The sequence below is a fragment of the Triturus cristatus genome, chromosome 12 (assembly GCF_964204655.1).
Source record: "Triturus cristatus chromosome 12, aTriCri1.1, whole genome shotgun sequence".
Classification (NCBI taxonomy): Eukaryota; Metazoa; Chordata; class Amphibia; order Caudata; family Salamandridae; genus Triturus; species Triturus cristatus.
In genome coordinates this window covers 815172740-815187608 of record NC_140595.1, presented here as the reverse complement: position 1 = coordinate 815187608, position 14869 = coordinate 815172740, and the positions used below count along the sequence as shown (strand labels likewise).

The 14869-nt window shown below is 45.7% G+C and overlaps 1 protein-coding gene across 3 annotated transcripts in view; it reads left to right on the top strand.

Annotated features, from left to right (window-relative positions):
- LOC146782962 (phospholipid scramblase 3-like) overlaps window positions 1-14869 on the top strand; it is a 102866-nt gene that overhangs the window by 73017 nt on the left and 14980 nt on the right. For all 3 annotated transcript variants that reach the window (XM_085638090.1, XM_085638091.1, XM_085638089.1), the window contains one exon: window positions 10804-10988. In XM_085638090.1, coding sequence (XP_085494216.1) covers window positions 10804-10988 — 185 coding nt within the window. The remainder of the gene's footprint in view (window positions 1-10803; window positions 10989-14869) is intronic.

Below are 14869 nucleotides of genomic sequence, written 5' to 3'. Positions count from 1 at the left end.
TGTCAGCACTGCCCGAGGCTTGTTAGTATCCGGGCAGGGAGTTGTGCAGCTGGGAGTCGGACCCTACTACCTGGACTGTGGCTGTGTGTCCGACCCTCTGTGGCCTAAAAGAAATAAGTGCTGGCAGTCGGGCCTCTTCTTGCACAATCACACCTGAGGCCATTCGTGTCGGAGGTCAGTGCCTGGTTTTTGAGCACTCGTTCTCCAGGCGCTGTCTTCAATAGTGATTCCACTGACAGGCTTCACGCCCCTCGGCCGGATCTCCTCAGGGCAGCTTTTCACTCAGTCCCTGATCGCAACTGTTCTTAAGAGTTCTGTAGCTCCCACTTCAGGACCTCACCTGGCCGTTCCCCCCCGTGCCCTGGTCCTTTTTCTCACCAACACCCTCGTGTGAGCTCTGGCAGCAGAATGGTGGACCAGGGATCCGGGCCCCCAGAGGCGCCAGCAAAGAGGAAGACCCCGGAGTTCTCTCCCACGGCCGTGAACCTGCTGCTCCTGGAGATGCTGTCCTACCTGTGCAGGGCCGTCTTCTACCTCATCTCCGTCTACCTGTGCGGAAACCTGGGCCTTGGCATCAGCTGGGTGCTGCTTGACCGCCTGCTCTGGATGTGGTTTAAGAAGAACAAGGGAAGCAAGCTGAATCGCCTGACTGCGGCCTACGAGCTGCTGGAGCAGGAGAGGGAGACCATCTCCAAACAGATCGGCAGCCATTACCTGCCCGCCTGGGTGAGTACAACTGGCATGGCCATACCCGCCTGTACACGCGGGTCTGTGGAGATGAGACCACAGGCTGGCAATGGAGCATTTTTAAACTTATTTAACAACTAAAGTCTACCTAGTTTGAGTTTTACAAACACCTTATTAATCACAGTTATATAAAATATAAGATTATAAACATTTTGTTGTGAAAAACAGAGATTATGCTTTAAAATAGAAATAATGTATAGTAGAACATCATTTCTAGAACAATTCATGTAGAACTATGAATGATTCAGAACATTAACGGAAGACATGTATACAAAAATACATGCACAAATGAAATTAGATAAAGTTACAAAAGAAAAAAGCATTTGCAATGCAATAGGTCTCGCATTTTCGAAACTTTGACCTATTGGTATTGTAAATGACAATGCCTTTTATTAGTGCTGCTTTTTAAACACATAAATAAAAGGCATTGTCATTTACAATGCCAATTGCTCAAAATCTCGCAAATGCGAGACCTATTGCATTGCAAATGCTTGTTTTAATTGGGTGGGCGATAGACCAGTGCCCCCTTCCAAATTAGGTTAGTTGAGGCTTTTAATTGGCATATTATCATTTCCAACCCAGGGGTAGAACAGGAGTCCACTCTTAAAGGATTTTGTTTCGCAAAAGCTACTCCCCCTACCTTTTTTAGCTGTCTGTCGCACCTGGTTACACTATAGCCTTCAGGAAACGCTATAGCTATAGAAGGGGAGGAGGACAAAGTTAGCCAGGTTTCAGTAATGAAACATATGTCTGGCTTTGTTGAGTCTAAGAGATCCTAAAGCTCTGATGCATGCTTAGGGATGGAATGTGCATTTAAATAAGTGCACTGCAGCCGAGGGGGATATGAAAGGCATTGTCCAGATTAATGCTATTGCTACTAACTGGGGATTTGCTGGTTTAGGGATCATGTATTGAGGGCCCAAGGGCCCTATACCTGGCTATGGGAATGTTTTAGGCCCAGGAGAACTTGCAGGTGTTGCATTGCCAATAGTCTATTGTATCGGATAGGTGTAGTTTCTTTCCACAAGAGCTACCGAGAGTGTGCTTTCCTATCTCTGTCAGCTCCAGACTTGAGTATGGTTTATGGGACATGATTTACCCAAAAAGATGCAGCCTTCCTGGTGGCTAGCGGCATCCAGGCGTGGATGGACTTGCCTTTGGCATACCTTCGGCACACCATTGCGCGCGGACGCGCAGTGTGGAGCCCGGCGAGATCTGAGTAAAAAGACTAGAACGTCAGTTGCCCAAAATGGCAGCAGCTGATATCCCGCTCCCTCTGCTCAAACGGCTCCCAAACAGCCGCGGCGGACCAGAGAGCAGCCTTGTAGGAGGAAGTAAAGGTAGGAGGCAAACTGAGAAAGCTCAAAGCTGAAAGTGCAAAGCTGCTGAGTTCTGTATTTAAAACTTAAAATGCAGGTTAAAAGATTTAAAATGCAGGTTAAAAGTTTTAAAATGCAGGGAAAAACGTTTCAAATTAGTGGAGTACTTGCGGAGAGTCTCCATTTGCATTGAGTTCTTGAGCCTGGCTCTCCTCTTTTGGGCTGGGCTGAAGCAGGTGTGCTCTTTCTGTCTTACAGTTCACCCAGACACTCTCCTGATGGGCACCGCCTGATTCACTTCTGAGTATATATATATAGGGTATCCCTGAATTTCACTTGGAACCTGGGGAAATGAATATGTTAAAGGTAAAAGGTCATACGTTGCAACCCTTTAGAATCAATTAAAGGCCTTCATTAGGACGCAAAGTCTATCTTAACACTTCTAAATGATTTACTTACTGGCTGAGGGCTTAATGAGTTGCTTGGACCTTAAAAGGGGGGATAACGGGCCCAGAAATACGAAATCCCTCTCCCAAACTCCAGGCATTATAAGCATAAAGCCCTGGAATTGGGGACGGTATGCAGACCCAGGATTAATGATCCTTTTACTTTTCTGCAGTGGTGGCTGGATTGGCTTGCGGATGGCAGGGCGGGCGCAGGAGGCCCGGGGTGGGGGGGAGGGGTTGCGCTGGGGTGGGTGCAGGGGGGGGGCGAAGATAAAAAAACATTTTAAAAAATGAAACTTACCTTGCTGCCGGGTCCCGCGTCTCTGCTCCTGTTCTCCTTATGGAACTAGAGGACCAGAAAGCACAGCAGCCCCCACTGACCAACCACAACGCAGCATTGCAGCGTTGTGATTGGTTTTGAGCGTCTTGGTTCGAACCTCAACCAGGGAATGGGGGTCTGGGCATGTTCTCCACGCAGGCTGTAATGCAGCCTGCATGGAGAATGGGGAAAGTGCATATGACTGGTTTGGGCGGCCCGAGATGGCCGCCCAAACCACTGCACACTTAGGAGTGGCCAAACCACTCCTCCCCTGCCCTGCTCCGACAGCAGAGCAGACCCGCTCGCCCGCAAATCAGCACGAAGCATAAAATTATAATAGTGCAAAGTTATTTATTTATTTTTTTTGTCCTCATTTGCTTTTAACCATGGTAGACAAACCGTCTGTTCATACCCCTCCTCAACGACCTGGGATAGCACCGGCTCTTTTGATGGATTCTCTCGATACCTTCAACCTGTAGGGGTGTATTTTCAGACCGACATGCTACTTTCCCTCAGAAAAAGAGGATAGGTTTCACTCCCACCTGATCTATACGACCAGATGGACTCTTTCGGTGTCCCGGGGGAAGACCCAGCATAGTCCAAGGAGTATCCAATAGGCGTAATCATCGGACCCGCCCTTCGTTATAACATATTCAAGATGGAAGTAACATGACATATATGAAGATTTTTCTTAAACTATTTCCATTGAAGCAGCAGGTCCCAGTATGCAATCTTTCGACTACCAGATCTAGCCAAGTCCATCTTAGATGTTTCATATAAAGAAGTTAGCCAATCCGAATGTTTGGGAGGGACAGGGTCTACCCACTGTATACACATTTATCTCCTTGCCAATAAGATTGAATAAAATAAAAGCGATCTGGCTGGTCCTACAATATGGCTGTTGAGATCAAAAATTATCAGAGTCAGGTCCATTAGGATTGGTACTCTCAGAAAACTCTCCATTGTTATCCGTAACCTCTTCCCAAAATGCGCCAATTGAGTGACAGTCTTTGAACATATGTGAGTCCGATGCTTCTGGCAACCCACATTTTTTACAGTTGACTTGAGAGCCTTTTTAGATTTTAGATAGCCTAAGCGGGGATAAGTATGCTCGATGGACCGTGAAAATGAGATTCCTATTCAACCATGCAGGTTTAACTATGCTTAAGAGATTTTTGAAAGAATCCTGCCATAATAGATCACACTGTACATTTGGCATCTGTTCGCTCCAGAGCTCGTTAGCCAGCTTACATTCCCCATCCACCACCTCTTCTATGGCCCAATACGAGACCTCCTTCTTCCCTGCTGGCCTCTCCACCAACGGCTGCTCTAGGCTGTTTCCCTCACCAATAGATTTTTTCTGTCTAATCCGAGACTGTACCCAGCTTTGTAGCTGAATATACTTGAATCTTGGGAGACCGCTGCCCACTCTCATCTTTAGATCTTCCCATGAAATAAACGTTTTATTACTAACAAGATCTCCCCATATTCTTAGTCCAGCATCTTTAAGTGGCATCGCCAGCTTTTCCCGAAGGCATTCTAGCGAGCCCGGAGAGTCCCAGAGTGGCGCTAAATTAGAAAAGTAGTTGAGACCTATCAGGATTTTTAATCGTGCCCATATTCTGGCAAATCCCTGTAGGACCTTCAGTTTGACTTTCTTAAAAAAATTTTGGTCACCAAATTTAAACATAAAATCCTCCTTTGGTAGACCCGCCCCTTTTAACATAGCCGATAGCATATCTCCTCCCCCTGTGTCAGTAGGCATTTTTAATAGGATCCGAGAGTATGTAAGTTGAAAAGCCCACGCGTAGTATTGAAGATCAGGTAATGCGAGACCTCCTTTCTCCCTCCTACGCCTTCGCTTTTTCCAGGCTATCCTACTAGATCTGTATGCCCAAATAAAAGAGTTTATTTCTCGTTGAAATTTTTCTATAGTGCGTTTGTCAAAATGTAGAGGGATTGTATTAAAAAGGAAAGTGGCCTTAGGTAGTATTGACATTTTAACAAGATTCACCCTCCCCAAGATGGATAAAGGGAGATGGACCCATGTCTTCATCTGTTTGTGACAATCTCGGAGGACTTGTGTTAAGTTGACATCTGCTAGTTTATCTATATGCTGAACAACTCTGACCCCAAGGTAGTGCATATTATGGCTTGTGTGATGTATCCTACCCGAGATGTTCCAGGTCATAAATTGTGTTTTCCCGGCGTTTATCTCGTATCCTGAGACCTGCCCAAATTCCTCCGCCAATTTGATAACTGCCAGGAAGGTTGTATCCAAATCAGCTGATAATATCAGAATGTCGTCCGCATACAGTGCCACCTTCCTCTCCCAATCCCTGTGTCTGAAAGGCTCGATGTCAAGATCTTCTCGGAGCCTCTGTGCAAACGGCTCAATATACATATCAAACAACAGGGGGGAGAGGGGGCAGCCCTGTCGAGTACCTCTGGTAATACTAAATGCCTTAGTAAGGCTACCATTAACCAAAAGCTAGGCCGATGGCGCCTGGTATAGCAACTGTATGGGACGGCAAAACTTGACACCCAAATTGAATTTTCCCATAACTTCTGACAGGTAGATTCAATTAACCCTGTCAAAAGCCTTAGTGGCATCCAGGGTTAAAGCTGCCAGGGGAAGTGAGTTGGGGCGATGTCTATTGCGCCGACCAGATCCCGGGTGAGGTCTGCCAATTGTCTCCCTTTCACGAACCCCTTTTGGTCGGAATGAAGGATATCCTTCGCCACCACCCCCAACCTAGTAGTTAAAATGGAAGTAAAGATTTTATAGTCAGCGTTTAAAAGTGATATGGGGTGATATGAACCGCAACTAGCGGGATTTTTTCCCGGTTTTAAAATCAGGACTACTGTAGCATCATTCCATGATGCAGATGGACTAGATCCTTCCCAAAATGTTATTAAATAGTCGAGTTAGTATTGGGATTATACTCTCCCTGAGTGATCTATATAATTCAACTGGTAGTCCATCGGGACCAGCAGCTTTCCCCCTTTTACCGCCTGCCAATGCCTTCCTTTCTTCCTCTTGCGTTATGCTCTGTTCTAGGTCTAACTGTTGCTCAGCACTGATAGATGTTAAGGTGATTTTTTTCTAGACATGTTCTTACCCTAATTTTATCCTCTTTGGAGGTCTCTTTATATATCTCCTGAAAGTATGCCTGGAAGGCCTCTCCAATACCTTCATCCGAGGATATGGAAGCTGCCCCGTTACCCCCAGAGATTTCCTTTATGTGGTTTCGGAGCTGGTCTGATTTGATTTTCCAGGCGAGTAATTTCCCCGCTCCTTCCGCGTACTCAAAGTGGGCAATCTTGCTAGCCTCCCATCTACGCATAAGCCTCCCCTGAAGGATACTCTCCAACTTAATTTTACACTTATCGAGATCTTCTTTTTGGCCTATTCCCACCTGGCCAGTCATTCTTGCCTCCACTATCCTCATTTCTTGTTCCAGAGCTGATATCTCTTCTCTATATTTTTTGCGCCTATAGCTCGACCAATTAGATATAATACCCTTTAAAAAAGCTTTAAGAGTGTCCCATATTATATTAATATCATCTCTACCCATATTGGTCTCTAAAAATAGACTTACTTCGCTAGAGAGAAAACTTGTTTCCTCCTCTTCAAGTAACAGTGTACGATCGAAGGACCATGTTCTAGCCTGTTGTGTCTGTATACAATCTAAGGTCATCAAAATACCAGAGTGATCAGAGAAATGTGATGGCAGATATTTTATATCCTTTACTCTGTCCCTAAGACTATAGCTGAGTATGATGTAGTCAATTTGCGACTTATGCTTATATTTACAATTCCTATAGGATACCCCCAATTGTTGTCCTGACCTCTCTCTCCAGATGTCACTGAGCCCCAATTGGGACATTATTGTCAAAAGGGACGCCCTAGATCTTGAAGGAACTATTGCTCTGCTGTTAGAAGATTTGTCTAGTTTAGGATCCAGAAAAATATTAAAATCTCCTTCCCAAATCACAGGCTCTGGGAAATCCAATAAGTGCAAGGAAATGGTATGGAGACTTGAGGGGTCGTCCCGATTCGGACCGTAATAGCCAACTAAAGTAAGAAGGATACCCCTTAGAATGATCTTCAATATCAGCCATCTCCCCCAGGGTCCTCCTTATATTGTAGGACCTGTACTTTAGCTGTTTTTTTAAAGATAATCACCACTCCTCTAATGTTAGCCGTCTGGTTGGTGCAAACAAAAGAATCCACCCATTTCTGAGATCTTAGTATTTCTTTTGTTTCTGCCTCGAGAAGATGTGTCTCCTGGATGACCATGACCTGCGCTGGTGAATCTTTTAGATATTGTAAAATCTTTGCTCTGGGTGACCTCACACGCAGGCCATTCACATTCCAGGACAACATCTGAAGTATAGTCATATTATTAGGGCTCAGTGCCCCAGGCCCTCCCTTGACCAAGGCAGAGGTGACGCCTAAATCTTAGCGTATCGGCCAACCCCCTCCTGAATAAGACTAGCAGATCTAAGCAACCTAAAAAGATCAAGGCGAATGAGGTGATTTTATTTTTTATTCCCCCGTGCTCCGCTCCCCCCCTCCCCCCCACCTCTTGGAGAGCCCTACCCCCATTTAACTGGACTAGTTGTTGTCCAGGTGTGGTGTCCGTGAACTACCTCCCTCAACCGCCTACATGTATGTGTGTGTTACCATACAGAAGTATATCTTCCAGTCCAAAAGCAAAAGAGTGATATACTTCAGAAAGAAAAAATATACCAAATGTGCTTTATTATCTAACTCAAGAGGTCAAAAAGAGCCGTTCTTCTCTTCCCTTTTTTTTAAATTAAAAGTTTTTTATTTCTTCTTTTTAGCATCTTCATCCTTTTTTTTTTCTTTAGACATGCTTACCCATAGCTTAAGTTATGCAGAACTCATACTCTTTACCCGGCCTAACAGGCCTTTCTTTATTGTGAGCCTATGATTATATTTATAAGGCTCATGAAGACACTATTCTGCACCACTCTCTTCTCCTCCCTTCTATGCTTCCCAAGGTAGGAGCCTAGGGGACCCCTTCGCTGATAGTGGCCAGCAATTCATCTGCCTCCTGAATTGACCTGATATTGTGCATTTTGTTATTTTGCATGGTTTTTTAGAAAAGCTGGGAATTTAAGTTTTACCACAGCTCCGGCTTTCCTGAAGTTATCAATCCTTCTACCGAGCTCCCACTGCCTTTCTAGAGTATCTCTTGATAAATCCGAGCGGACTTCAAAGGTAAAATCCTTGCTTCTTAATGATTTTGATTTTAAAGCCAAATTCAAAAATGTTTCCTTTACTGCGTAGTTAAGGAAGTTGATAAGAATCTTTCTGGGTTTTGTCCTGCTTGGATTCAGATGAAAGGGGTCCCTATGAACTCTTTGTATGTCCTTTTCCAGTGGCAGAACTTCCTTGATCAATTTAACCATGAAGGTTTTGAGGTCTGACCCTTCTTTCCCCTCTGGGACATTCAAAACGCGAAGATTATTCCTGCGGTAAATATTTTCCAGCGTCTCCATTCTTTCTCGCAGGGCAGCCTCCCCTCTTTGTAGTTCATGAATTTTGGCTTCTGCAGTCCCTAAATTGGCCTTTAACTCATCAACAGAGTGTTCTACAGATTTGGTTCCGTCATTTAGGAGGTCCACCTTTTTTTCTAGGCTCTCGCATGAGTTCCTTATTTATCCGATTAGCTGTTGAGACCACAAAGCCTTGCTTGATGTATTCTTTTAATGAGGTGAACAGAGCTTGCATCGATACTAGTGGAGGGACTATCTGCTCCTGCTCCTGCAGCCTTAAATGTGGCCCTCTTCCATCTGTACCAAAATTGGCGGCTGCAGTTGAACTCTAAAGGCCTGGATCTGTCTCCCTCGTAAACCCTGTTTCTGATCTCTCTTCTATTCGCTCCCTAAATGCCTCATTTTTGATAGACACTGTTTCTGTGGACTCCATCATATCCCGAGAATCTCCTGATATACAACCCGTAAGGTCATTTAAGCTAGTTAAGCCGAATAAGCCAGATACTCCAATACCAGCGTTCTCTCTGTAATCAGCTCCCTGCTTTGTAATGGTCAGAACCTCTGGTTGCACCCTAAAGAAAGACTTCAATGAGGGGGTAATCTTAACCTTGTTGTGTACAGAAGTGGTCTTGTTTCTCCCCTTTATACTTCTGGCCTTGGTCTGAAAATTTTGGAAAGTCAGATACTCACTAGACAGACTAGAGGCACTAGGGGCACTAGGAATGTTTTTTGCCGTTACGGTTTCCAGAACCTCCCCCTCCTCCGACTGATTTCCTAGCCCTCTACTCTCCTCTCCTTTTACTTTGCTTTTAACTTTTTTGTTTCCAGGCACACTCCCACGTTTCCTACCTTTTTTTCCTGTTTTACCTCCCGATTTACCTCGGTCTCCACCGTCCCTAACGTCTTCTCTGGTGCCTATCTGTGCACTGTTTTCTTTGCTTGCACTTTGAAGTTCCAGGAAATGGGCAGGAGATACGTCTTCCACTCTACCTGGAGGTGCCTTTAATTTTTTTTGTGTTGCTGTGGCAAGTGTGGGGTCCGGAGTTGCCCACTCCGTGGAAATATTGCCGCCGACACTCACCGCACTGCAAGCGCCCGCTGTCCCGAAAAAGCACCCGATGCTGGCACTGCCACTGTCGACCCAGAGGAGCCCGCGAGCCGCCGCTCTGCGGCCGCGCCTCAGCTCCAGGGCGTCCGAACACCAGCACGGGAAACAAGGCAGGCGGGACGCACCGTCCAACTTCAAGGGCATTCGTCTCCCTCCTCCGCCCGATTCCGCCTAGCCTCGGGGCTCAACTGCTGCTCCTCCGACCCCAGGAACACACAGGAAGGGTCCACAAACAAAGGTACTACTCAAACACGAGGTAACATATCGCCGACTGCTACACGGTGAGGGGCAGTAACATGGATGCGCGCGACTGCTCAACTAGCAGACGCCATGTTCTCCCATGAATAAATTTTTGTAATTCAATGCAAAGTTATTATCATTTTATGTTTCTAGTACACACTGCTTAAAAGCAGTGGGGCGACACTCCTCCGCCATAGCAGAGAAGCCGCCACTGCTTTTCTGCATGGTTATGCATGGTTCCAAGGTCTTTTCTTCTCCATTTACCATCTTCTCTAAGCAGATGATACATAGGTACAGGGTCAATGCGTATCACGGAGTGAGGTTCAGGGGGACATGAAGGTACCAGGAGCAGGACAGTTTCATGGCGGCTGGAGCGAAGCATTGCTTGTTCCTACCATGTTGTAGGATGTGGTCAGGTGTGGTACACCTGTGCCATCTGCCTGTCTCACATCCAAGGCTGGTGTTACCTGGTCCAGATGCCCACCTGGTAAAGCTAGGTCTAGTGTACCCGCATACGGTAACTGTGGTTGTGAGAACACCTGCAACTCAGTCTCATCCACAGCTGAATATCCCCAAGGATACTGCTCTGGCCGACTCAAAATGAGTGTCTAACTGTGTATCGAATTATTATCTTTGTCGATAAAGAACAGGTTTCAAATGGATTTGAGATCTGTTAGCTTGATGCATCTCAAATGCAACTGTGTACGTGGAGTATAGTTTTCATTGCACTGACAGCACACAAAAGAACAGACACACACTTCCTGAGCCGAGGCTGCAATGAACCATCCATTGTGCTCTTGAAATCTGCTTTTGTCACATTTGCACAAAACCGCCGGTAGCACAACTGCCCCTGTATCTATCACAGATGAAACTAAAGTGCAGGAAGGTGACTTCCCCTAACATATTTCTTAGTGGCTAATGGCTGAAAAGACACTTCCCACATGCTTCTGCTCAGTCCCTGGATCCCTAGTTTATGTATCCATCATGAGTGTGGAGGTAACACTGGAGATGGGGGCTGGTGGGTGGGGTATGGGTGGTGTTATCCTCCTTAGATGTTGCGCTCTCTTCTCACAGTCCACTCTTGTGTCACCCCAGGGTACAGCATGTTCCAGTCCTGCAGTGAATTTGAGATACTCAACGCAGTCAGCCAGAAAATCTTCCATGCCATAGAGGAGAAAGAGTGCTGCGGCCCCCTGCTGGATGTTAGAGTGTACGACAATTCCCAGAGTCACGTGCTGCACCTCCTCCTCCCAGCTCATTTCTGCAGCTGGACTGAAGAGGTAAGTTACCAGCCCAGAGGCCTTCTTTGGTAGAGGCAGAACTCCAGGCTCATCAACCAAAATACATGTGCCAAGATTTATACCTTTGGTGTTAAGCAGTGACATTAAGTTTTGTCAAAACAGCAGAATATGGTGATGAGCACCCATGGGGGCCAGTAGTGGCGGCCGGCACAGCTCACGGGTTATGGGGTGGACGATGGCAGGGGGTTAGAGGGGGGTCGAGGGGCACAATGTTAAATAAAAAATTAAAATACATTTACCTCGCCTCCGGATCCCGCGTCTCCTCTGCTCCTCTCCTCCCTCTCGGACTCAAGGAAACACAGCCAGGCTCCCCTAACCAGCGTTGTGATTGGTCTGAGTGCCGTAGTTCGACACTCAGCCAGTGATTGGGGGCCTGGGCAGGTTCTCCATGCAGGCTGTAATGCCACCTGCATTGAGAACTGGGAAAGTGTGCATGACTGTATTGGGTGGCCCGAGAGGGCCGACCAAAGTCAAAGGAACTTATAGAGCGCACAAATCACCACAAAAGGTATCATGGCACTTGCAGAACTCCAAAAGACTGACGGTTAGAACTGGGCAGCGTTATTTCTGATCAAATAACCACGTCTTTAATTCCTTCCGAAAATGCTTATAATCAGCGATAGAGAGAAGATGAGGCAGAAGCTTATTCAAAAGGTGGGGAGCAAGAAAAGGAAAGGATCGTCCCCCATTACGTACGGTGCGGATTCGTAGTGGGGTGAGAAAGGATTTTGAGCTGGATCTCAACTGTCTTCCTGGCTGATACCTGTTAAGCGTTTTTGCTAGGTTACAGGGTCAAACAGTCATTGCACACTTAGGAGGGTTCTACCACTCCTCCCCTGCTCAGCAGCTCGCCCCCTCACGCAAAGCTGCCGCAGCAGTAGGAAAAAAGAAAATGATAATACCATTACATTATTATCACTTTATTTTTTCCTTTGTTTGCTTCTTCAAGGCAGTGGGGCGACGCTCCTACACCTTAGCGGAGGAGCCGCCACTGATGGGGGCCCATGTGCCAGCACTATAGGCGTACCTGTAGAAGACCATGAGATGGTATCATTCACCTCCAAGGAAGCTGCCGACAGCACAATGCTAGGAACATGGAAGACTCTTCCCTTTAAGTAGAATTGTGGGGGGCTGCACAAGGTGACTTATGCACACTAAGATAATGCATATATAAATACAGAGACTGCAAATAAAGTCACTTGCACTTGAATCCAGTTGTACGTCAGAAGATCACGTACAAAAACGTTGTTTTACAATAATATCGTAGCCAGGACATTTGCTACCACAATACTGCAAAGGTCACTCTATATAGATTAGTATGGATTTGCTGTTGTTAACTTCATATCTATGTATCCTGAGGATATATATTTTACACAATATTCTGGTAGAGTACATTGGCATCCATTCATCAAAATGCCAGAAGGAGCGGAAATGACATAACATACCTTTGACCTTAATGACATCACAGGAAGTGACCCTTGATACTTATTTTTTCATGGAAGTCATGTGGCATGTCCTTAACCATGATGAACTCACAATAATTGACACTGATGAAGCTCTATTATAACTGCATGATTAATATGACAACACAATACAGACAAAGGTGTATTTTAGTACATATATAGTGCCCTTTATATGTGTTGGCTTTTGCTCAGGCTGTGAGGAACAGCCTGTAGGGCCAGAAGGGGTAGAAGCGGGACCCATGTTAGAAAGACACGTTCACTGTGCGCTGCTGCCACAAAGAAGCACAGCAATCACGAGAGGAGGGTACATCCCTGTATTTACATAAACTCACTAATGTGCCTGTTGGCATTTGATCATATGAACATATCAACTAGATCCATGGTACAGTGGAGAACCCCTTAATGCCCCTGTCCAGTAGTTTACAGAGAGGGGAGTCAGAAGACTTCTTCAGGGTGCCCCCTCGCTCACCTAAGCTCTGGGTACCAGAGGCTGAGCTCAAGAGGCTGGGGTGCTGAAATTAAATAGTACAATTGCAATTCAATCACTCATAGACCAGGCAAGAGGATTCATGAACTTAAATTTAGTATTAGAACACGCAAACAAGCTGAACAAAGAATAATGAAGTAAAATGAAAATTAATAGGGGTTGACTGTCTTATCTTAAAGCCTGTAGCAGACCCCATTAGAAGGATCAGGGGATGGGGGCATTGAAGTCTATGGGAAAGGTAAGCATGGGCATAAACATGCTAGTCTTTCGATATCCTGAGGGACTGAGCCCACGAGGTAGAGTACTAAAGCCGGTCTGCGAGTGAAGGTGGTCGGCCCACAATGGGAGCGGGCATGGATTGATCTTTAAGATAAGTGTAGTTCTGTAAATCATAACGTTTCTGGACAGATCATCTTCACAACCATCAGGTCCCACTCACTCTGGTTATCGAAGTAGATCTTCAGGACTGGTCGCCATATGTCCCAAATCCCCAAAGCACAGCACCGAGAATGCCAAACACTTCCGGGAAGGTCCTTAGACCCTAGACACAGCACCAGAGCAGGTGCCTTGAAGCAATCTTTAGGACTGGTACCAAGTGGCCTGGCTATACCAGTACAACACAACACTAGATGGACAACATCTCTTTTGACCAGGCTAGCTCTTCTTGCTGAAGTGCCTGAGTAAAGTACTTCAAAGCACACTGGAGCACTTCTGTAGTTCTCCCCTGTAGCTCTCAGCAATCAAACCCCTGTGGGAAGGTCTCCAGACTCCAGCAGCAGTACCACAACAGGATGTGATTCTCTTGAAGATTCCTCATACACACAGCATGATTTAGAGTTCAGGGAAAATCCTCCAAATTCTAGAGGAAACACTAAAGAAAGGAGTGCAGTTTACAAGCTTGATTCCTCCCCTTACTATCTCTCTGGTTGAGGACATGCAGTGGGTGGATTTATTTCCTTGTTTAGAATTTCCTTCAAAATGTGAAGGATTTTCAGAGATCGCTGAACTCTAAATGAGGCCCACTTTCTTCCTGTTCAGCAAGCGGGTCATCCAGAGGTTGGCACACACCTGGCATCCTTTGGAGGTGCTCAACTTAGCATATTTAGGGATGCCTTCCATCTTACCGTAGGGCATAGGTCCATCTGGTCATTTCTTCACTAGCACATGCTGGTATATGATGAACGGCCCTTTGTCATTAAAAGGATGCTCAGGGAACTTATCCTAGCCTTGCTGAACAAGAGCCTATGACTCGACCTCACACGCTTGTTCTGTCATCCCGGGTCTGTCTGCATCAGTACATTTCTCTCCTCAGTGGATAAGCAGTGCTCCTGGGCAAAGGATATTGCAAGCTCTAAACTTGTCCTAAGGGTTACATTTCTAAACAAGTTCCCTTGAGTTGTGACTCTAAAGCATGTCCTAAGGACTGGCCAATTCCATCTGGTTCCTGAGGTTCCCATGAGCTGTGTTTGAGATCAAACTATATGACTCAGGAATCTGGGCTTGTTTTCTGAAATGAAATAAATAAGATTTTTAGAATACTTTTGAAACAGTTTCAAACACACTTTATTCTTCATTTCACATTCCTTTGGACCCCGTATTTAAAAAACAGGAAAGGCAAGGAACATTTTGAGCCTCCTCTGTACTTATAAGGCCAACACCGTTGCAAGAATTGAAAAATGAATGTCAACTCAGCACCTTAAATTTCACTATGTGAAAACAAAATGTAATTCTCATATCTGATAAGAAATCCAACCTACTTGTACAAGAATGGATAAAATCCCTTTCTGCCTTGGTGTGTCCACCCACCACTGTTCAGAAGGCCAAGTCACTTGGCTTCATCCTCAACAATCGGCTCAACCTCCAGAGGCGAATCGCAGCCACGGCTAAGAGTGCTCGGTTCCAACTAAGCC